General features: G+C 39.9%; 1 protein-coding gene across 3 annotated transcripts in view; it reads left to right on the forward strand.

Moving 5' to 3' along the window:
* The window catches only part of ANO1 (anoctamin 1), a 116702-nt gene extending 104874 nt beyond the window's left edge, over positions 1 to 11828 (forward strand). For all 3 annotated transcript variants that reach the window (XM_073350660.2, XM_073350657.2, XM_073350658.2), the window contains 4 exons: positions 1674 to 1726; positions 4973 to 5157; positions 8471 to 8576; positions 10482 to 11828. In XM_073350660.2, coding sequence (XP_073206761.1) covers positions 1674 to 1726; positions 4973 to 5157; positions 8471 to 8576; positions 10482 to 10742 — 605 coding nt within the window. In that variant the 3' untranslated portion in view covers positions 10743 to 11828. The remainder of the gene's footprint in view (positions 1 to 1673; positions 1727 to 4972; positions 5158 to 8470; positions 8577 to 10481) is intronic.
* Positions 11829 to 22130: the final 10302 nt, after the last annotated feature.

Genomic DNA, 22130 nt, shown 5'->3' on the forward strand with positions numbered 1-22130 from the left:
AACCACATAAGGCTTGAGACAGGAATCAACAGACAGAAAGGAGAAGCATGCATAATGAGAGGGGATGTTCTAGAATCTAGATAACAGAAATCCTATGCAATCACTGGCAGTGACCAGGGGCCTACTCCTGCTCCCCACAATCAGCTCTTCACCAAGCACAACTGGTACACAGCCCAAGATTGGCCTTTAAACATGAGCAGAAGAAGGCCCTATATCTGATTCTGTTACAACTCTGCTGGAAAAACAGATGCTTTTGTCTGCTCCCTTAGTTTTTCTGAAACACGAATTAAGTCACTGTTGCTAAAAAGAGATGTACTAACAATGACCAGATTCAAAATAAATGATGAGAAAGGTGGAGTTGACCGTCTGTTTATTCACAGATGCTAGAACTAGAGGTGCTGAGGGTGCTGCTGCACTACCTGACTTGAAGTGGTTTCTATCATATACATGATTTAAAGTTTGATTCAATGCCTCTCAGGAGCCTCGCTACACAATTTGTTCCAGCACCCCTGTGCTTATTAGTTGCTCAGGGTTTATCTTAATTACATAGGATTCTCTAGGTTACAAAGTACTAGTCCCTGGAAACTTTATGTATAGTAAACACGCACCAAACCAGTAGATGTTAGACAAACTCATCTTGAGTGTCTAAGGGCTACAGAAGCTCAAGTCCCAGCTGGGCTGCTGTTTTGTCATGGAACTGTGACCTTATACATCTAGATACCAGAGTCATTGGCACAGATCAAACCTGGGACATTCAGCACCAAAACCACAGGCCCCTAGAACTTGAGCTAAAGGAGAACTCTTTTAGCTGTGATTAGTAACCAGAAGGTTGTTACAGTCCTAGGGGGACAGTTGCTGGTTGGGTGCGTTATCATATACACAAAATCAGTGTGTTATACCAAGACACCACAGAATATAAGGAGAGACTGCACAGTGGGACTGGGTGATCTTTGTGCATCATCCTTCCAGCACACCCCCACGGTTGATACTAAGTTAATATGCTGTCAGTATATCTTTTGCATGCACAGCCTCCATACTGCAGAAACCATGCTCAGGAGTTCCCAGATACAGTGAAGTGAGCAGCAAGGAGAAACCTTACCAGAGTGGCTTCATTAGAACCATGCTGCTGGTGAGGAGGGCAGAGGCAATGCAAAGAAATAAGGCATCCATGTGGAAAGCCCTAGTTTATGACAGATCCCTTAAGATTGGTACTCTCAACAGAGCAATATATTCTGCAAAGGGATCTTCTGTTGAGATTCTAGTTCCCCATGTGTCATTTTTTCCTCCTTCCTACAGAAAATTATTTGGGCCCATTTGATCAAGCTTCATGTTTTTTTGCTTATATACTGGCTACTTTCTTCCATTTTGCAGTAACCTTGCCTTTCTCTCCCCCCTCTCCCCCGCAAAAGAGTGGCTGGCTCAGGTGCTTTTAAAAATGAGGCAGGTGTCTAAATATGGATGTATGGAGCCATATTTTAGGCTCCTGTTGGTTTCTGTTGTCTGAAATAGGGTTTGTTACAAACTGAAGACAAACTAAATAAAGTTTGTTACAAACTAAATAAAGCTGTAGTGATGTGCAATCACGAGACGTGGCAGATACATGATATTTTCAGTTAACAACGATAAGTTTAACAATCTGAAAGCATTTACCACCATGTTTGTCTTTCCCATAGGAATCTGGTATAATATCCTCAGAGGTGTAGGAAAACTTGCTGTAATAATAAATGTAAGTAATTCTTTGTCAGTAAAATTTGAATGCAATGGGCCTGATTCTCCACTCCATTACACTGGTTTTCTTCTAACTAATTTCCACTGAAGTCAGTGGAGTCACATGATTTAAAGAAGCTCATCAACTAGAGAATCAGGTCCAGGGTTTAGTTTTACATTGTCACAGCGTATCATATATTATTTATGCATTATAAAAACTTGCAAAATTAAAAGCTTCAGTACTAAAGGCTAGTTGGCAATAAAAGCCATAGTAAATATAATCAGTGGTAGCCTTGGCATCTTTTTCCAGACTATTTTTACTGCATCTGCTGACCTTAAACTAGGCTTGCTTCCTAGTGGTCTAGATATTTTGTAAGTATCTTTCCTTGACCACATTTTTAAACAAATGCTAATTTAAAAAACCTGTTACCCCTCTACACATATTGGGCCAGATCTTCACCTGGTGCACGTCAGTTTAGCTTGACTGCATTCAGTTTACACCACCTGGGGATCTGATGTGTTCATATGATGTGTTCATATTAGGAAGATGGGATATGATCCATGTCTTTAGGACTCTGTGCAACTACGGAAATTAATAAGAATGTTTTCATTCACTTCAATGAGTGCAGACTAGGCCCTTAGGAAAACATGCAAGACTACTTCGATGTGTCATATAATCAGACTGCTTTGGATCATTCGAGTCTTCAGAAAACTTTTATACTGGGGTTAAAACAGTAGAATAGCTCTGACTTTTGTTTACATTTACACATTTTTCTGTGAGGGTGTATTCCATGTGGTACACAAACAAACACTATTTCATCTCATAGTCCCTTCACACCCACCAAAAGTTAGATCTGTGTCAAAGTTACAAACAAGGTGAAAAGAGGGTCTAGAAACAACAAGAGAGGAGACAATGCTGGACATGTGGCGTGGCTTGTCTTGAATACCATGCATCTGTGGAGTCTCTGGTTTTCTCCCAGCCTTAAGTTCTAAGGATGTGATTTCCCCTTACATTATCTTATAAATAGATCCGGATGAAATCTTTCAAACAAAATTTTTTTCAGGAAAAAATGCAGATTTGGGTCAACTGAAACACTGTGCAAATTTGTATAGATTTTGTTGAATTGCTTTGGTCAAAAAGAAATAGCCTACAAAAAATTCTGAAAAAGTAAAAATGTTTCATTTCAACATTTCAAATTAAACATTTTGATTCAAAATGACTTTTTATTTTGAAATTACCTTGAATTTCATTTTGTAAAAATTAAAAAAGAAAAAGAATCAAAATCAAAATGGAGATTTTGTTTTGAGTAGAACAAAACATTTTGTGTGACCCAAAATGAATTTTTTTAACTTTTCTGTTCACTAAAAGTTTTGAAAATTTTCATTTTCTGGTCAACTCAAAATTATTGTTTTCTTGAATTTTCAGACTTGACAGAAAACTAAACAAATCTATTATTTGCACAGCTCTACTTTTAAGCTCCCTCTCTAGCTCCTGGACAGTTGTTACTGTGGAGTCTTCTTCCAACTGGAAGGAGAAGATGAGAGGCCACTCAGAAGTGGTCCTCAGGATAGCAAAGAGCATATAGCCCATCACCCTCCCTCCAAGCAGGTTAGCTCCACCATGCACCTCAGTAACTTGGGAAGTGATTTCTCACTGAAGACTGATCCAAAACCCATTGAAATCAATGCAAGGACTTCCACTGACTTCAGAGGACTTTGGATCAAGCCCTTATTTCCAAGCAGGGAAGTCTCAGAGCCAGCACCCAGAATTGTTGGCAGAGCTAGATCCCAATCAGTCTTATATTTTGGTGTTCTGTCTTTAATTTCCCCTTTCTCATCTTTTCTGCTTCTCCTCTTTTGCCTTAGAAAATCTTCCTATTCTCCCACATTCCTCCCTGCAATCTCTTCAGGCATTAACCACTGTTGTTCTCCTTACCTTAATCAATCTACTCTCTGTTTTCTATCATAGCATAAGTAAAACTTTTTGTACTGCACATACATGAGCTGCACGCAAATTACAGTCTTTCATGATAGCAATAAATGAGAAAAGCCAAAGCTATTGAGAACACAACTAAATTGTCTGTCCTTGCACTCTGTATATCACGCTTATTTATAAAACCTGAGGAGAATAAGAAATTTTAGTGACTGTAAAAAGGCATCTGGCCCAACATGCTTGCTGTTTTATCTTGATCTAGTTAAAAACCTCATTAAAATTAACAGATTTTTGCAAAGCAGAGGGCATTTAAAGAGTTGGTTCACCATAAGTTATTTGCAGCACATAAAAGTACATCCAGAGCAATCAATCAGAGCTTATACAATCCATCTGGGACCAGTTGTAATTGGAGCAGAGGGGAATAGCATGGTGTTTTGCTTTTTAGCAATGTTGCACAAGTTATTCTGTACAGTCACAGAATTAATATAATTAATACACAACAGAAAAGCACAGTAAAATCTAAGACACCTTTAAGGTTGGAAATATTACTGGTATTTAAAAAGAAAAATACCTGCTATTTATTTATTCTAGTCATTTATCTAAGAATAGCAAAAGACCAAAACAAAAAAACAAACAAAAAAACTCTGCAAAGTCTAAGAAACTCTAGAGTCTGGGTCTGATCATGGTTGATCAAGTTGTAGTGATCTTTAGCAGCTTTTGTTACAAGGAGATCTTGTTCCCTTTTTGTTGTGATCAGCTATTATCTGATATGCAGGGCCAGCTGAAACAAATCTGGGGTCTCTGCAAGGTCATTTGTTTGGAGCCCCCATCTTCAACTCCCAAAGCTCAGTCTGCAATCTTCTCTTTCTGTCTACCCTAAACACAGAATGTGAGGGCTTGCGATAGGGGTTGAGAGGGAGCTGAAGTGGGAACAGAAAAAGTAGTGTGTCCAGGACTAGTACATGTGTTTGTGGAATTCGAAGAATAGAGGTTTTGTGCTACATAAGGGTGATGGGGACCGAGTAATGAAAACGGGGACAATATCTGGATTCTCCAGGGAGCTGAAGTTATTTACATAGAGATCTCAGCCAACATGAAGCTACTTATACTTGACACCATGCAGCTCTGGAACTTGAGCAGCAAACATCACACTGATGAGGTTTCCATATCCTTAGCATCCCATGGGCTGCAGACTTAGACTTATTGTCTGAATCAGCCCACTGTATACCATTTCTTCGATTCATAAGCATTATGTGGGGAAGATGCACTTGAGTATATTATCCACTAAACATTACCTGAATATTGCGTTCATTCTTTACTCTTATGGCTTAGGCATTTGTGATCTCATTCACATCTGACTTCATTCCACGCCTCGTGTACCTGTATATGTACAGTGAGAATGGCACCATGCATGGCTTCGTGAACCATACGCTATCCTCTTTTAATGTCAGCGATTTTCAAGGAGGAACAGCTCCAAATGACCCAATGGAACTTGGCTACGAGGTTCAGATATGCAGGTACTCTCTTGAATGATAGCCATTTTAAGTTATTTTCCCTGTTGAATGGAGGTACTAGCTTCTTCATGTGTCTGGTGGGACTCATAGTTACACAGTCACATACCACCTGATTTAGGTCCTATTGTAGTCTATTGGCAGCTCAGTCTTCTTTATCCAATAGAGAGAGCAGTTACCACTGAAATCTTTACATATAGGTAAAGTTACCACAGCACTTGTAGCATATACATTGCTTAGTTTGAGAAAATGAGTAAACATTAAATACTTGTCAGGGCATTTGAAAAGTGTTTATTGCTGACAAAATATTTATCAACTATTTGGGTTACAGGAGGGAGCAAAAAACAAAAAAACCTCAAACTTCCAACATTGTATGGAACTCCCCTATCCAATTTCAGGATCTAGCATGATTGGTGAGTTTAAAAAGTCATAACCTCCTCCACTTTTAAAAAGTCATAACCAGCATCCTTCCAGCTCAGGATAGGGCAACACCACTTTCTTAATCACCCAAAGCTGCTGGTGGGTCAGTGCAAGGCACTTCTCTCCTTTGCTTGGCCAAAAAGGCTCTGCATCACATCAAGTCACTACAGAACTAGAGGGAGATACTGGTAGTCATAGGAGGGTCTTCTGCAACATGCTTGTTCCAGGATGGTGCCATTTTACTGAGATGATTTTATGTTTCCATGATTCTATTTTTGAGGCTTGTAAAATATCACCACATCGTAATGTTGTGCTGTGACATGATGTTTTGATGCAGTCACTTCACAGCATACTGATGCTTTGGGGCAACAAGATGACATTTTGCCAAGATGTCACAATTTTGCATCATGATTAGGCTTGGCAGGAATCGATTTAAATCAATAGATGTCAGTAAACATTGATTTCAACTGACGCACCAAAATAGACGGGGAAAAAAAATCCATCTGTTACAAATGGCACAAATGCAGCCTCCCCCGTGCACCTTGTGTCTGCAAGGATTGGCTGTCTCTGGCCCTGTAGTAGTACAGAGAGCATCTGCAGCCTTGCTGTCACAGGAGTGCGGGAATCGGGCCATGATGCAGAAGCTGCAGAGACTCGCTGTGGGGCCAGTGATGCTGGATCCCTGCAGCACAAAGTGCAAGGAAGGCTATGGTCCTGGTGGGGCAGAGCAGAGACCCCCGGCCAAGGCTGCAAGGAGGAGGGCAAGCCTCTGGCCTCCAGGAGGCCACCCCGCTGTTGAATGGCTCCTGCCTGGAGATGGAGACATTCAGCAGAAAGGTGGCCTCCTCTGCGGCTGGGTGCTCATCTTCATCCTTCTCATTGCAGTCCTGGGCAGGGGTCTCTGCTCTGGCTGCAGCCTTCCCCATCCATGTGCCTGCAGGGATCTGGTGTCATCGGCCCCACAACTATGCAGGGAGCCATCTGCAGCTCCACCATCACGGCTCCTCTCTCTCACTCACCAGGCAGGAGTATAGGGGCCATTCCCAGGCAGAACTGTTCAGCAGCAGAGTGACCTTCCCTGCTGCTGGGGGCTCATCCTCCTCCTTGCAGTCCTGGCCAGGGTCTCTGCTTTGCTGAGCCAGCACTTTGCTGGGCCTCCCCTGCATCATGTTTCCTAATGTCTTGGGCCCTTCAGCGCCTTGGTCCTTGCAGCTCAGCTGTCAGTGCTGGGAACTCCCTGAAACATCATTGTCAGCACTTTCCCTAACTCCAACCACAACCTTGTCTCCCTTAGTTTCCCACAACTTTAAAAATAGAAGTTTTTTAAAATAATAATAGATATTAATCAAAAATGCAAAAAAATAAAAACTGAAGTCTGCCAACCCTAATCATGATGTACTGATGCAATGACACTACTTCAAGGTCTACCTATCATACTGTCCAGTTGATCCAGTAGTTCAAGCTGACAATAATGGCAACTTTGTCTACACTGTGGGCCCAATTTTCCCATCCCTCCTGGTGTGGAATTCCCATTGACTTCAGCACTGACAGAATTAAATCCTTAGTCTTAGACCCATCTAAAATCCTAATATACATGGAACTAGTGTGATCAAAACAAATGTTCCATATTATTTGCGTTTTTAAAGGAAAATTCTTGCTGAATATTTCAGCTGGTCAAGAAATCTGGGTCAACGTTGAAATGCATTCTTTGCCTAGGCTAACTTAGATATGCATCAGCTTCAAAATGTTCTCAAAGCCTGCAATTGGGGATCAAAGCCAAGAGCAGCAATGAAAGCAATTCAAACAGCAAAGATAAGGACAAAGATTGGAGACATTACAGAAAAAAATACAGGATTTTGGTCTGTTTCCACTGGAAAATGACAGAAATTGACAAGAAAAAAAAAGGAAGATCATTCAGAGTTTTTCTTAATTTACACTATTTACAACTGTCGAAGAAATCAAAACTTAATCTGTTAAAATGACCATTAAAATTAAAAATCACTTTTACTGTGACATGAAAGTAAAAACCAGCTAGAATCAGCAAAGTTATCTACTCTTACCTACCTTTCCTTTCCTCTGTATCCCTGAGGTGATCTCTCTTGGGGGAGGAAATACCAGTTTGATTGAAATGTTTTCAGTGTAGAATTATGACTAGAAGGGAAGAGTAGGCTTCATGGTCCAACACAGAGCACTGTGTTTTCTTCTCTCCTTTCCCCACAAGTCCTTTTTAATTCTCATTCCATCTTTTCTCTCACAGTCCCTTTCTTCTTGTAAAATCACATTTTAGAATATGGAGATATAATTTCTGCATACATTTATAATATAATGGTATTAATTTAAATTCTTCCATTTTTTGGTCAGGATACTTTTTAAAAACAAAATAAAATTGCTATTGTTACATCACAGTTTCATAGACTATATAAACCAGTGCTATGGTGAAATTCTTCTTTCATATCAACTCAGCAAGAGCTTGACTCCAATCTTCTGTTCTTCCTATGTGTGGAAATCTAAATATTGGAGTTCTGATCCACCATATCAATTTGAGTTCAGTATTTTGCTCTTATAGCTGAACCTGAAACATAAAATACCTCCCAAACTTGGAAGAAGTTGAGATTGTGAGATTGCAGCTCAGCCCCTCTTTACTCTGAGTTTATATTGTTCATACTGATCAGAAAGCATAAACATTTAAGAGTTATCTTCTTCTAATCCACATAAAATTTCAAGGCTGTGGCAGGCTGTTAGTTTTGTCTTGTTTGGCTGGATTTTTACACAGCCTTTCTGTAAGAGGGATTTGTATCAAAAAGATCTGAATTAGAGTTTAATGCATATTCTGTACTAAATCCTAATTGTGTGAACATTTTAAAACAACATCCTTGATTTATTATGTCTTGTTTTACAGATACAAAGATTACCGAGAACCCCCATGGTCTGAAAACAAATATGAAATTTCAAAGGACTTCTGGGCTGTCCTAGCAGCAAGATTAGCATTTGTGATAGTTTTTCAGGTACTGTTTGATGTAAATCTTTTCAGACTCCTAACAAGGAAAGAGAGATCACATATACATACATAAAACTATTCCTTAACTAAATGAGATGAGAGTCCACTGGATATCATTTACCAGTCAGAGTTCCTCCCTGGGGGCACTGATCTTCACAACCTTCTCAAGCATGATGCAAAGCCACAGAACAGCCACAGGATGTATCCCCCACAGGGATACACTGCTCCCTGCACCACATGCAGTGTATATAGACCAGTAACTTTAATGGGAGGTGAGGCACAAGGCCTGTGCATCACTTAGGTCCCATTTAAATCATACAAGCATGGACTAAGAAGGATTTAAGTGCAGACTTGGAATAGCCAATGGGCACTCTGTACACTTGCACAGGGCCCCTAACATAGGGGGTGCTCTGCTCACCGGATTTGGATGGGTGGCATTGTGATGGGCCAAACTTGAGTGGCGCTGTGACCCCACGTGCCATGTAGAAATGCCACTCATTCAAATTTGGCCTAGCCACCAGCCCGTCTTGTCCTGTGAGCGGGAGGCAGGCAGTGGGATTGAAGAGAGTCACTGGGCAGCCAGGATCAGGAGGAGCCTCCCTAGTCCAGGACAGCAGCAGAGCGCTGAGCCAAGATGGGAGGAATGGGGGGCCCACTGGTGAGCCCCCAGGAAGATCCCAAAGCAGTGGGTGAGGGACTGGGGGTAAATTGTTGGTGGGCTATTGGGTGAGCGGGAAGAGATTCAGAGCTGTGGGGTGAGGGGTGGTGGCAAGTGGGGAATGTTAAGAAGCAGTAGAGTGAATTGTGCGGGCTGTGGAGGTAATGGGGGGCCAGGATGTGGGGGCTATGGCAACTGGGGCTGTGGTGTTGGGGGCTTCAGTGAGAGGGATGTATGTCAGGGCTGATGGGATACATGGGGTGGCTGTCAGGATAAGTGGAGACTGGGGAAGGGTTTCTGGGGTATATATATTTTTGGGAGGTGCATTCAGGGCTTGGTGTAGCAGGTAGGTATGGGTTGGGTGCGCTTGCTGGATGGGCCTCTATTCATGTCGTGCAGCTCTGGCAGAAGCTGGAGCAAAGCTCAAGCAGTCACAGCATTCCACAGGTTTGCCCCAGCCACCCCTCTGTCATGACAGCAGATGAGGTGTGGCAGTCACTGGGCCTAATTTGAATGTAGGTCCCCAATTTCCATAGAGCACAGGGCCTCAAAAGCCTTTAAACCAAGCCTGCTTAAGTGATTCATAGACTGGTATGCTGGTCCTGAATGGATTTCATCTAGAGTCATTTCTGGAGCAGGCCAAAAAATGAATTTCCAGCCATGGGAAATGCCAAGATTTCAAAATTTGATTTCCTCTGAAACTGGGAGGAAAAAGTCAAAATCTCTGCATTTTTTGCTAAATAAAAATATTTCATATAATGGATTACATAAACATCAAAATTGAAGTAAACATTTTGACCTTATTGAAATATTTTGATACTATTTCATCAACATTTTTGACAAAATGGTTATGTTCCTATGAAATGTTCTGTTTTGTCAAATCAGCATTTTGTAACAGTGAACTGTTCCCTCAGAAAATTCTCAGCCTACTTAGTCATTTTTCATGCACTGTTAATGTCAAGCATAAACAGCCATATACCAACTACAGTATTTCCCTCTGTCTTCTCACTACTGTATTTGTTCTGCATCAGTCAGGGAGACCTATCCCTGCCATTTTCCTCTGTCGCCTAATATTTATGGGAAAGTGATGGTAAAGCTAAATAGCTGATACATGGAACTTTAACATGCTTGTGAGGAAGAGAAAGGCCCAGCCTAGAATATTGTCCCTTCTGAACTACAACAAAAATCTAAATATCTATATCTAGTCTCATTTCATTTGACCTTGCTAACATTTTCTTAAAATTTATTTTTCAGAACTTGGTCATGTTTATGAGTGACTTTGTGGACTGGATTATCCCAGACATTCCCAAGGACATTAGTCAGCAGATTCATAAAGAGAAAGTTCTCATGGTGGAGGTGTTCATGAAAGAAGAACAGGGAAAGCTGCAAATGATAGAAACCTGGAAAGACAAGGACATGAAAAAAGGTGAAAACTGTAACAACCACAGCCCCAAGGTCTCAAGGAGCCACAGCGGGAGCATGTCCTCCTGCCATTCATATCACATTGATGTATAGAAGAGGAGGGTAGTTTTGTTTTGTTGAGGCATTCCACTGATAAACAAGCCATCACTTAAAGGGCAAGACTTGATTTATGGACAACCAGGTGAATGTTTAAGTATGTGCAACCATTTTGCTCTCATCTTTGTGAGAAATGCACTTCTTACAAATATGGAAGGCCACATTCTATTTCTGATAGGATTTTTTTTTAAGTAATGCAGGGAATTTTTATATTTCATAGTTAGATAACACTGTGGATGTTAGTGTGTGTTAACAAAATGCTGGTACTTAGAAATGTTCTCTGAGAATCTGACTTTAGCTTATTAATTAAGAAATAACCAAAGTAAATTTCAAATCATAATTTTAAATCTTTTTGGCAGCCAATCCCTGAAAGGCTTTGAGCAGATCTACAAAATATATGCAAAGTCAATTTTACAATGTGCTCTAGCATTTCATTTAACAGGAGAAGAGAAACAATATAAACCTTATAAGGCATCTTCAGTTTCAAAAGATGCAGCTCAGCTCCCCTGGCAGACATAATCTGGATTTGAACCTGCAGATCCTAGGCAAACAAAACTCTCCTTGTCAGGAGTCTGAAAAGATTTACATCAAACAGTATATAACTAGGCTAGATACACTGAAGCTGGTGCACGGTAAATTACCCATTGGGAGATTCACCCCATCGACAGGGATAGGGCGGGGGAATATCTTTTTTTTTTTTTTTTTAAAGCTGAGACACCACAGGGACCCTGCTAGCAGTCTGCTGTGCACTAGAGTCTTCCATTTGGGCACTTCCCCACTGTGAAAAATAAGCAGATGAAGTCGGTGCAGCACACGTTAACCTTAATCCTAACTCTGTGTACCACTGACAGCTGTTCACTTACCCCAAAAGCTCATCAGGTGAACGATTCATGTTGGTGCAGGTGCTCCAGTGCCCTAGACTGTACTGTGGTCTTGTCATAATCTACTAAGGGTTCTGAAGCAGTACCAGCACAATTTCATAGGATTTCCCAGCAGCCAGAGCACTGTAGAGCATTTTCAAAAGTGTCCCTGAATCATGAGCGCATGTATAGCTACAAGAAAAGGAGGACTTGTGGCACCTTAGAGACTAACCAATTTATTAGAGCATAAGCTTTCGTGAGCTACAGCTCACTTCTTCAGATGCATATCGTGCATCTGAAGAAGTGAGCTGTAGCTCACGAAAGCTTATGCTCTAATAAATTGGTTAGTCTCTAAGGTGCCACAAGTCCTCCTTTTCTTTTTGCGAATACAGACTAACACGGCTGTTACTCTGAAACCTGTATAGCTACAGTAATTTACACTGCCCTGCCTAATATCTAGGCAACATCGTTGCTGAAAGGATACACTGAATCCACCTTTCCCCACTAGCTCCTTCTCTACAGCCCACTCTCCTTTGCAATGAAGAGGAGGTCACAGCCATTTTGCTTGGCTACAGTCTCCCCAGTGTGGCAGACTTTCTGATACTGGTAACATCTACCAGAGACTATGCCAGGAAGAGTAAGGGTAGATTCTGGATGAATATGGATCTTATTGTCTTTAATGGAAGTTTTGCCTACTCTGGAACTACAGGACCAGAACTTCAATTACAGGACTTTTATTTTGTCTTAAAATATGTTATCTTATATATATAACATTTCCTTAAAATAAATCTAAAATCCTTATCTGTAATGCATATCTAGACCCCATCAGTGCAACTCTTTTCATGTACAGTAAATTTTTAGTTTAAGGTTTGTCTAGTGATAAACTGCACTTCCTAAGAATATTGGTGCAATGAACCTCATTTCTTTTAACACCTTCTCTTGGTGTTATACTGAAAAAGCAAACTAAACAATACACTAAACCAAATAACTAAAATAAAAACAAAAGTTTTTCAGTCTGTCTACTGTATGGTTTGTTACAAAACCAAATGTCAAAAGACTTATAGTTCATGAAAATAAGTGGGGTAGGGATGGGGGGGTGTCTTTTTTTTATTTTTATTTTGTTTGCCAAAGTAATATAAAGATTTAAAATAGAACTTTAAAAATACCACACTTTGTTTTGTAATATTTATTGTTTTTACTCTAAAGTATGTGATTACCTTCAGATGTTTTTTCTGTAGTGTGTTCAAAAAGACACCAGAAGAGAAATTATGTGGAAAGAAGTGAATTATAATAACCAAATATTGTTAAAACTAATTTAAAATATTGATCCAACCAAAGATTTTTATTAATAAAGGGCTTATATTTTGTTAACGCTTGTTTCTCTAATATTTTGACTTGCAGGAATGTCACTATTTTTTTTAAATTATAATTTGACATGTTTTAGTAAAATAGGGCCAAATCCTGTCTGATTTATTCTAGCACAGAGTATGCCTGGTAGTACCTGTATGCAAAATCAGGCTCACTGACTGCAGCAGAGCCACTAGCATCTGAGTAAGACAAGCAGAGTTGTGTCCATACTTCTTATAGAAAATATATTCTTTATTTCATTCATTAATAACCTAAAAATTCTAGAAGAAAACCAACAGGTAGACACCTTTTATGAAGATAAATGTTCGGGAACTTCCTCTGAAGGAATTTCAACTGTAAATAATTTATCTAATATTCTTGACTTAATACTGACATTCCTGTAAATAGTAAAACTATACCCAAGTACATATTTGTCATAAATTTTATTATTTGCTGAAATCATAAGAGTAACTGATGGTTATACTTTCTTTTGTACAGTAAATTGTTTGAAATGAGATTTTGTATATAAATACTGTATTACTACTTAGATGACTATATAAAAATCCTTTCATGGAAACCATTTTTTAAGAAAAGTAAATGCTTTAATTTTTTTGTTGAACATTTATTCAGAATAAATTGAAATATACAAGAGTTTCTCCTGTGGGACAGATTCCATTCCCCCGTCATCACCACAGACTGTGTGCAAACATGAGTATTGTTGGACTTGAGAGACGTGGAAAATGAGTTGAATGAATGCATAAATGTAGTGATATTGTTACATGCAGTATTCTTTACACCAGTGGTGGGCAACCTGCACCCCGCGGGTCACACGTGGCCCATCAGGGTAATCCGCTGGCGGGCCGCAAGACAGTTTGTTTACATTGACCATCCACAGGCATGGCCACCTGCAGCTCCCAGAGTGGCCGTGGTTCGCTGTTCTCGGCCAATGGGAGCAGCGGGCAGGGACGTGCTGGCCGCCATTTCCCACAGCTCCCATTGGCTGGGAATGGCAAGATGCGGATGGCTGTGCCTGCGGACAGTCAATGTAAACAAACTGTCTTCTGGCCCGCCAGTGGATTACCCTGAGGGGCCGCAGGTTGCCCACCACTGCTTTACACTGTGCTTTGTCTGTGTGAGCATTAGTGACAAGAGCTGAGAAATCTTTCTGCCATTATACATGAACCAATCTGTTTATAGACGCTATTGTAAGCAGAGCTGGGGCTAGGCATAAGCAGACTAAGCAATTGCTTAGGGCCCTGAGCAGTTCAAGAGTGGCCTCTATTAATTATTAATGTGTGTTGGGGGGGGGGCAAAATATTCCTGCTTAGGGCCCCCAATGGACTAGCACCGGCACTGATTGTAAGCCCCTTGTGTGAGATGCTGACTGCCCTCATCTCCCATTGACTTCAGTCAGAGCCGAGGCTGCTCAGCACCTAAGAGTCTTCATTAGCATAGTTTTAATTGGATTCCTGGCAAGGATATGTGTCTGAATAGCAGGCAAAAATGTTATTGTATCAAAAGGTAAAACTAAAGCTGTAACACTGGCTCATTCTCTCACATCTCCCTTTGCTTAACCCACCTCAGAATGTGGAAGAGTGGAGAAGATGAAAGGGATAGATTGTGCAGATTATATTCTTATTGCAGTTGTCAGACCTGTTCAACTAACATGGTTGGATTTAAGCAATTTAATTTTTTTGTCCACCAACCTTTGGATTGGAGTTTCCAGTAGACCAAAAAAGAGCGATTTTTCACACCAGTCTTCCCTTTCAGTCCCCAAAATCTGCAATTCAGCTAACTTTGATTGGTGCACTTAGAATTTAATTAGAAAGTAGTGTGTCATGTACTGAGATATTGGATATTGAAAAGTGTTCCTAGACTACACACAGACACTTTAAATAGTTTATTTTTAGGAGCTTAATATAACATATAAGGCCCCAATTCAGAAAAGCATTAAAACACATGCTTAACTTGAAACATTAGTCAGCCCACTGAAGCCAACGTGCAGTGTTTTATATTATTGTGCTTGGGCTGATGTATTCTCCAAACAAAGGTAAGGCCTTAGTTTTGTACTAAAGATGTCTTATCAAGTAGGCTAAGAACAAACCTTAACAATAACCCATGTCAAACACAGTCCCAGTTCATGTTATTCAGGTAATAGATTTGGACCAGAGTGGGCAATCTTGTAAGAAGCCGATAAGGCATTGATTAACTGGTGGTTGGCTTGGTTCTGTCGCTTCTGAAAGACTGATGACAAAGTAGGAGGTAGGTGTGCCATAGAGGTGAGAATTCAGTTAGTTATCTAATGCTAATGAAAGCTCTATTTATATTCTTGTTGCAAGTGGAGGCAAGTTTGTTGTTTCACCTTTCAGATAACAGTTTGAGGAATGATTATGTTCATAAAAGATTGAACAGAAACAACAGCGGGCATTAATTCACAACCAGAGTGCTGGGAGTGAGGAAGAAATAATAGTTCTAATTGCAAAGACTTAATTGTGATTCTCAGCTACAGTGTGGGCAAGAGTCCCAGTGTGTGAAGATGGGTAGCACTTGAATCTCCCTCAGCTGAGTACTGCATTAACATGAAGGTGCCTGTTCTCTGACATCCTATCAATTAGCACTTTAGAGCTGCTTCCTGCAGTGAATGTTAAATGCTAGCGATCCAACAAAGGAAAAATCAGTCTTCTCCAAGGGGCAAAAATATAATTTGAGTGCAAAGCTGTAACAACTGAAATTGTGAAATTGTCCACTGTGCACTTAGCAAGTGAAGGCTGAAGGGCAGGAAAGATTAGAGTTGGAAGTGTTTAGCTGGAACATTTTAAAATATTGCTATAATACACTACTTATCTTTCACTGACAAAAGTAGGAGAGACATAATTTCTGTTTGAAGCGGAAATCACTCTGACCCTATTCTGGTGACAGTACAAGACTAAATCTTCTGGATTGCCATTTCATTGTGTTTCTAAGATACTGCACTACAAATACTTTGCAGACTTAAATTGCTTAAGGGTAAATAAGACTCAAGTCAAGGCACAGATATGCTTTTATTTTTAACCTTTCAGTGATGTTTGGTGCTGTAGCTGCTAATCAGCTTTCTGGTTGTCACATGATATTTAATAATAATTTTAAAAATTGCTTTTCATCTTCTTAATTGAGAGGGTGGGGCAGCACTGATACCTTTAGGTATTTTGAAAGCATTTTCATTTTCCAATGACATTTTCAGAAGTAAAGAACTCTTCTTGTTTTTAATCCTTATATATGTCTTAAAATTCACTATTATTCTACTCCCCTTGCTCAATTATTTTCACATGTAAACTGCTATTTTTCATGACTTAAGCACAATATGCCATTTTAATACAGTAATAAATTAGAGTAATAATCATTTTTATTTTATTTATTTTTATTTTAGCCAAACAGACACATACTTAGGGAAAGAAAGTAATCATTTTTTAAAGACCTAAAGGACACCATAAATGTTTTTTTCTTCACTTTTGACATCCTCTTTACGGGCCTAATCCAAAGCCCACTGAAATCAAAGGAAGTCTTTCTTTGGCTCCCTTTAGCTACAATGTAAATCAAACAACTAAGAAAGGGAAAGTTGACAGCAATGAATACAAATCAGAAGCTCGGAATTATAGGAAAATTGATAAGGGAAGCCAAAGGACACAAGGAAAAATCAATGGTCAGAGGAATTAAGGACTATAAAATGGAGCTTTTTAAGTGTACTGGGAATAAAAAGAATCCTAACAATGGCTAGTAGATGGAAATGGTAGTATTGTCAATAATAATGCAGAAAAGGAAGAGGTGTTAATAAATATTTCTGTTCCGTATTTGGGACACTGTTTCATGTAGTTATATCATATAATGGGGGGTGAAACACTTTCCAATAGGTACTCAGGAGACTGTTAAACAGCTACTAACATTAGACATTTTTAAATCAGCAATGCCAGATAACTTGCCTTTGAGAGTTTTAAAAGAGCTGGCTAGGGCGCTCACTGGATAATTGATTTTCAATAACTCTTGGAACACTGGGAAAGTTACAGTGGATTGGAAGAAAGCTAATGTGCCAATATTTTACAAGGGCAAACTGGACAACAAGGTTAATTATGGGCCTATCAGCCTGATATCGATCCCAGGCAAAATAATGGAAACAGCTGATATGGAACTCAATAAAGAATTAAAGGAGGTAATATAAGTAACGTCAATCAACATAGGTTTATGGAACTAGATCCTTTCAAACTAAAAATATATTTTATTGATGAAATTAGAAATTTGAATAATGGTAATAGTTTTGATGTAATAGACTTCTGTAAGGCATTTGACTTGGTACTGCACATTTTGATAAAAAACTTCAGCAACACAAAATTAACACAGCACACATTAAATGGATTAAACACAGGCTAACTGATAGATCTCAAAATGTAACGGTAAACAGGGAAACATTTTCAATCAGGTGTGCATCCAAAGTGAACTTTTCCTAAGTCCCAGTATGATCAGATGGGAATTGGTTTGGACCCTTATAGGGAAGAGCCACAAATGTCACATCTGGAGTTAAATTTCTCCCATGTCCACAGGTGTTTGGCTCTGAGCTTTTGGTTCAGGTGCATCTCTAAATAGAGGGATGTAGCTCTAAAGTCAACAAAAGGACCTCCTGCTGCTGTTTGGTTTAGCCAGGAGTAAGAAATATTAGCCATTCACTATCAGGTGACTGGGCAGAGATGGACAGAAAGGCCCCTCTGCTCTAAAGGTCCTCCCTCAAAGTTACACAAAAATGGCAAAATAGAGTGAGAATGTGGGTGGGAGGGTGGGTGTAGCTGTGTACAAACGCTCTCAGATTGCAAGCCACATTGCTGTAATTGTATGCACTTTGTATTTAAGAATGATGCTGTATAATTATCACAAAAAAGCATGAAGTGTCTGAACTATGTTGAGGTACAGTTAAGCATACTGGAGGTGTCTTTTAATTGTTATTGTTTGAATAAACTAAAAAATGTATATACTGTGTATATATAAAAATTGTATAGATTTGATTGTATCCAATTCCTACACCTTCCATGTGGCACTTGTCTTCCTAGATGATACGCTTTCAAGTGCAAGGAACTTGTCCTTCATTTGTGTTTGTATGTTGTGACAAAACTTTGACCTTATCTCAGTGGGTCCTGCGCTTCCAAGCGGATTATGCTAGCCTCAGAGGCTCACTGTGACCGCGACGTAGACCTTCTCTCTGTAGAGGCAAGGGTCACAGCCTACTGAGCCATTTTCATCATAAGCCAGCAAGGGAGGTGGGAAGAAGCAACCCTCCCTTGCAAAGTCTCGGTTGTATCACAATCTCTGTGATTACTCGGGGAGAGTGGGAGGGGAGGAGCCCGGGCCTGCCCTCTACTTTGGGCTCCAGCCCAGGGACCATAATAGTAGCAGCTATTGGTAGCTGACTTTTGAAACAGGACAAGTATAATTCCCTGGGCCACTTTCCCACAGCAGCCCCCACTTCCTCTACGTCTACTTCACCCCATCTCAGGGCCTCCTTCCTTGTGCCTGACAGGGTTTGTACTGCCCAGTTTCTCCAGCAACGCAGCTTCCTCCTACAGCTCCTGACACATGCTCCTAACTGCCTAACTGGGAGGCTTTTAACTAGTTCCAGCCAGCCCTTGATTGGCTTCAGGTGCCCCAATCAACCTAGCTGTCTCCACTGCTTTCTAGAAGGATCTTAATTGGCCCCAGGTGTCTTAATTGACCTGGAGCAGCTGCCATTTGGTTACCATAGTAACAGGGATTTGTTTAGCCTGTGGCTAATATACCTGTTTCTCACTACTTTCTTATAGCCATCTGGCCTTTTCCCATCACAATGTGTATTTGAATTCAACACTGCACTACGAACCCATCATGTATTGAATGGTTTGTTTAAAGAAGAGAAAAATATACTATATTTCAGAGGTAGCCTTTACTTTGAATGCCAAAGGTGGGGTTCTGTGACAGTGGATTTATTTTCTTACTCATTATTTCTGAATTCCTATGAGTAACTAGCCTAGTCATATCCTGTATCATTTATTGGCAGCACTGAATTATCCAGAATGTAAAAGGAAATGACTACTTGAAGAACACTGTTTGAGCAGGCAGGGCACCTCCCTTTCTAATCAGATTCCAAAAAATGTGTACCTTCCAACTGACTCATACAGAAAAGGAAAGGACTGTTTGATTATGTTCTTTAATGGGAAAAGTAAAATGTACTTAGTCGCACCTCTAATCAGTGACTGTATTTAGATGAAACAATCCCAGATGTCTGCATTGGTACTTGTTTTTTAAGAAATAAATGCACCTTAGTTTGGTATTAAATTATGAGTCATTGTCTGTGCTCAATACTGTGACTACAAGAGGCCTGATTCTGCTCTCACGAACATCACTATCAATCAAGACTAACTCTCCTGAAGTCAGGTTTCAGAGTAAAAGCCGTGTTAGTCTGTATTCGCAAAAAGAAAAGGAGTACTTGTGGCACCTTAGAGACTAACCAATTTATTTGAGCATGAGCTTTCGTGATCTACAGTTCACTTCATCTCCTGAAGTCAGTGGAGAAAACACCACTGGTGTAAAACTAGTGTGAGGTCCCATTCAGAATTACTTCCCATTTTCTTAATGTGAAGCCAGCTTTTCTTTTTGTTAAATGGGCGTTTTAGTAACTGATGGAGGGGAGGGGACCAGTTTTTATTTTCTAGTTTATGAGAGCACTGGGAAGCGAGTGCAGAAACAGAATATTTGGGTGCTGATAGGAAAAAGCATATGTTACTTAACAGCACACCATTAAGCCAAATAAAGGCTATAACATTGAAGGTTCCAAAGGGAACTCTGTTCAGTTGGAAGAGCTCACGGCTGAAATAGTCACACTGGGAAAATCTTGTCCTTACTTCTGCAGCCACAGAGGCTTCTTTAGCAGAAGATCTGCTGCTTTTCTGCTGAGCAAGGTTGGAGCAGGATTCCAGAGGCTGAAATCAGTGGGACTAGTCACATGCTTGGGCTTGTGCAAAACGTGTTCCCAAGAGTGGGACCTAAGTTGGTGCAAAAATTGACCCACTCTCTGTAAAATAATTCATGGTGATGCACTTTAAACCTTTTTTATAACTGTCTATAAATTTGTATCTCCAACATAGGGGAGACAACACACACACACACTTCAGCCCTTAAGTATTTCCCTTCCCCTGTTTTTATTGGGTTGGAAGCTGAAAGGAAGATGGCAGGTAAGTAAGAGAATAAATGTATACAATATTTAGACACTAAGTGATAGCATGTTAGCTTTGGGGACTGGCAGTCAAGACTCCTATAGTATATTGCCAACTCTGCCACTGATTCACTATGTGATTCTAGACAAGTCATTTAGTCTCTCTGTTCCTCAGTTTCCCCATGTGTAAAAATTTATATGTGTCTTAATTAAAAAGTGTGGCTTTAGTGGACAGCAATGTAATGTTAAGCTAATGTGTGGATCTATCATAATATTTATATGTATAATGCTTGTATAATGTCTGTTAATTACATTGTATGATAAACATTGATTATTTCAAGAAAAATCAAATATAAGAGGTTTTTAGCTAGGAAAAAATAAACAAAAGTTTAAAATTTACCTTTCCCCTAAAGGTAATTTAATTTAATTTAACTGATGCTAGCCTTCTGCTGCCAACAGTAACACAACATAAATGTATCTACAGTTGGTTGGATTAACCCTCCCCTTGTTTCAATAGTAAGTTCAGCCATTGGTAACAATTGATTTTTTTGTTGATGTTGTTACTTGGTCAAATCTTTTAACTGTTTGCAAGGTATTTATTCCGAAGTTCAGTTCCTTGGCTGTACTTGTGTTTTTTTCCCCACAGAAAGCTATTTCAGAAGTCTATCTCTAATTTTCTCTCTTTTAAACCATGATAATTTTACATTTCCAAAAGCCCCTTTCATACTGGACAATTCCCTTTTAGGATCCTGAAGCCCTTTACAAACAGTATAGAAACAGCTTCCTCATCAAAATGCAGCCACCTGTGAAATGGAAGGCAGCCACAACACTGCACACAGCACACGTGTAGAGAAGGGTAAGTTTTGACCAAAGACTCAAGGACAAACCACTTCATTAATTAAAAGTACCACGGGAGCTTTAATGTCCATGCAGAGCATTCATGATCTCACATACAAAAGACCCTCAAGATGGGAGTAGTGTAAGAACCTCAATATATAACAAATTTCATGGAACTCAGCTTATCTATCTTAGAAGTACAAAGAAATGAGATATTATCCAGCTAAATTACTTTTCTTGTCCTTGTTCTTTTACTTCCCTCTGGATTGTTACTTTATTTCTCCTTAACTGCAATATTCTTCAGTATTTCTGTCTGAGATGCCCATAAGTTCCTTAAAAGAGAATGATACTTGATACCTATTTAGCTGAAAGTCAGATAGGTAACTTATCTCCATCATTCAAACCTATTTAAGCCTATTTAAATTGAAGACATCATCTGTAAGTTCCAGCTACCAACTGACTCTCTTGTTCAGCAGTTGACAATTGCCGGTTTCAATTATGTTTTCCTCTTTTTTTCTGGCCAGAGAAGTAAGACTGCTTTTTTTCACAGCCCCATTCTGGCTGGGGTGTGTTTTGGGGGATCCATTCAGTTCCATAGGAAGAGGATGCCAGCAAAATGATTGATCACACCAGGCTGGAATGCAATGAATTTCAATATCTCGTCATTTTGGATGCCCCCCTTCTGCTTTCTATTTCCCAAGATAAAAACCACATGGCCCTTGCCAGTTTTCTCACTCTTATGACAGTCAGCCCAGCCATTCTTACAAAAGCCACTTATCCACCTGTAAAGCAACAGCAGGAGGGAGGCAAGCTTTCTCAAGTCCCATCTGGTTTGAATCCAGCTTCTACCTCTGAAGCTGCCTGTTGGCTCTCTCCTCACCCTGCAGCTGGGGCACCGGTTTTGATCTGGATAGTCAGGTCATATATGTGGTAGCAGCTCTTTTAAAGACATGTTCCTGAGCTCTCCTCTAATCTGTACAATCTCAGTCATGAGCCACTACAGATCCAGTGAGCACCACGCCCTCTTATCTCAGCTATTCAGGTATATGAGGGAGCAGGGCATCATGCTAAAGTATCAAATTGATTTTGACTTTCATCATACCAAAGGCAAGCAAAATAAATATGAACTGACAG

Source organism: Lepidochelys kempii, chromosome 6 (genome assembly GCF_965140285.1).
Source record: "Lepidochelys kempii isolate rLepKem1 chromosome 6, rLepKem1.hap1, whole genome shotgun sequence".
Taxonomy (NCBI): Eukaryota; Metazoa; Chordata; order Testudines; family Cheloniidae; genus Lepidochelys; species Lepidochelys kempii.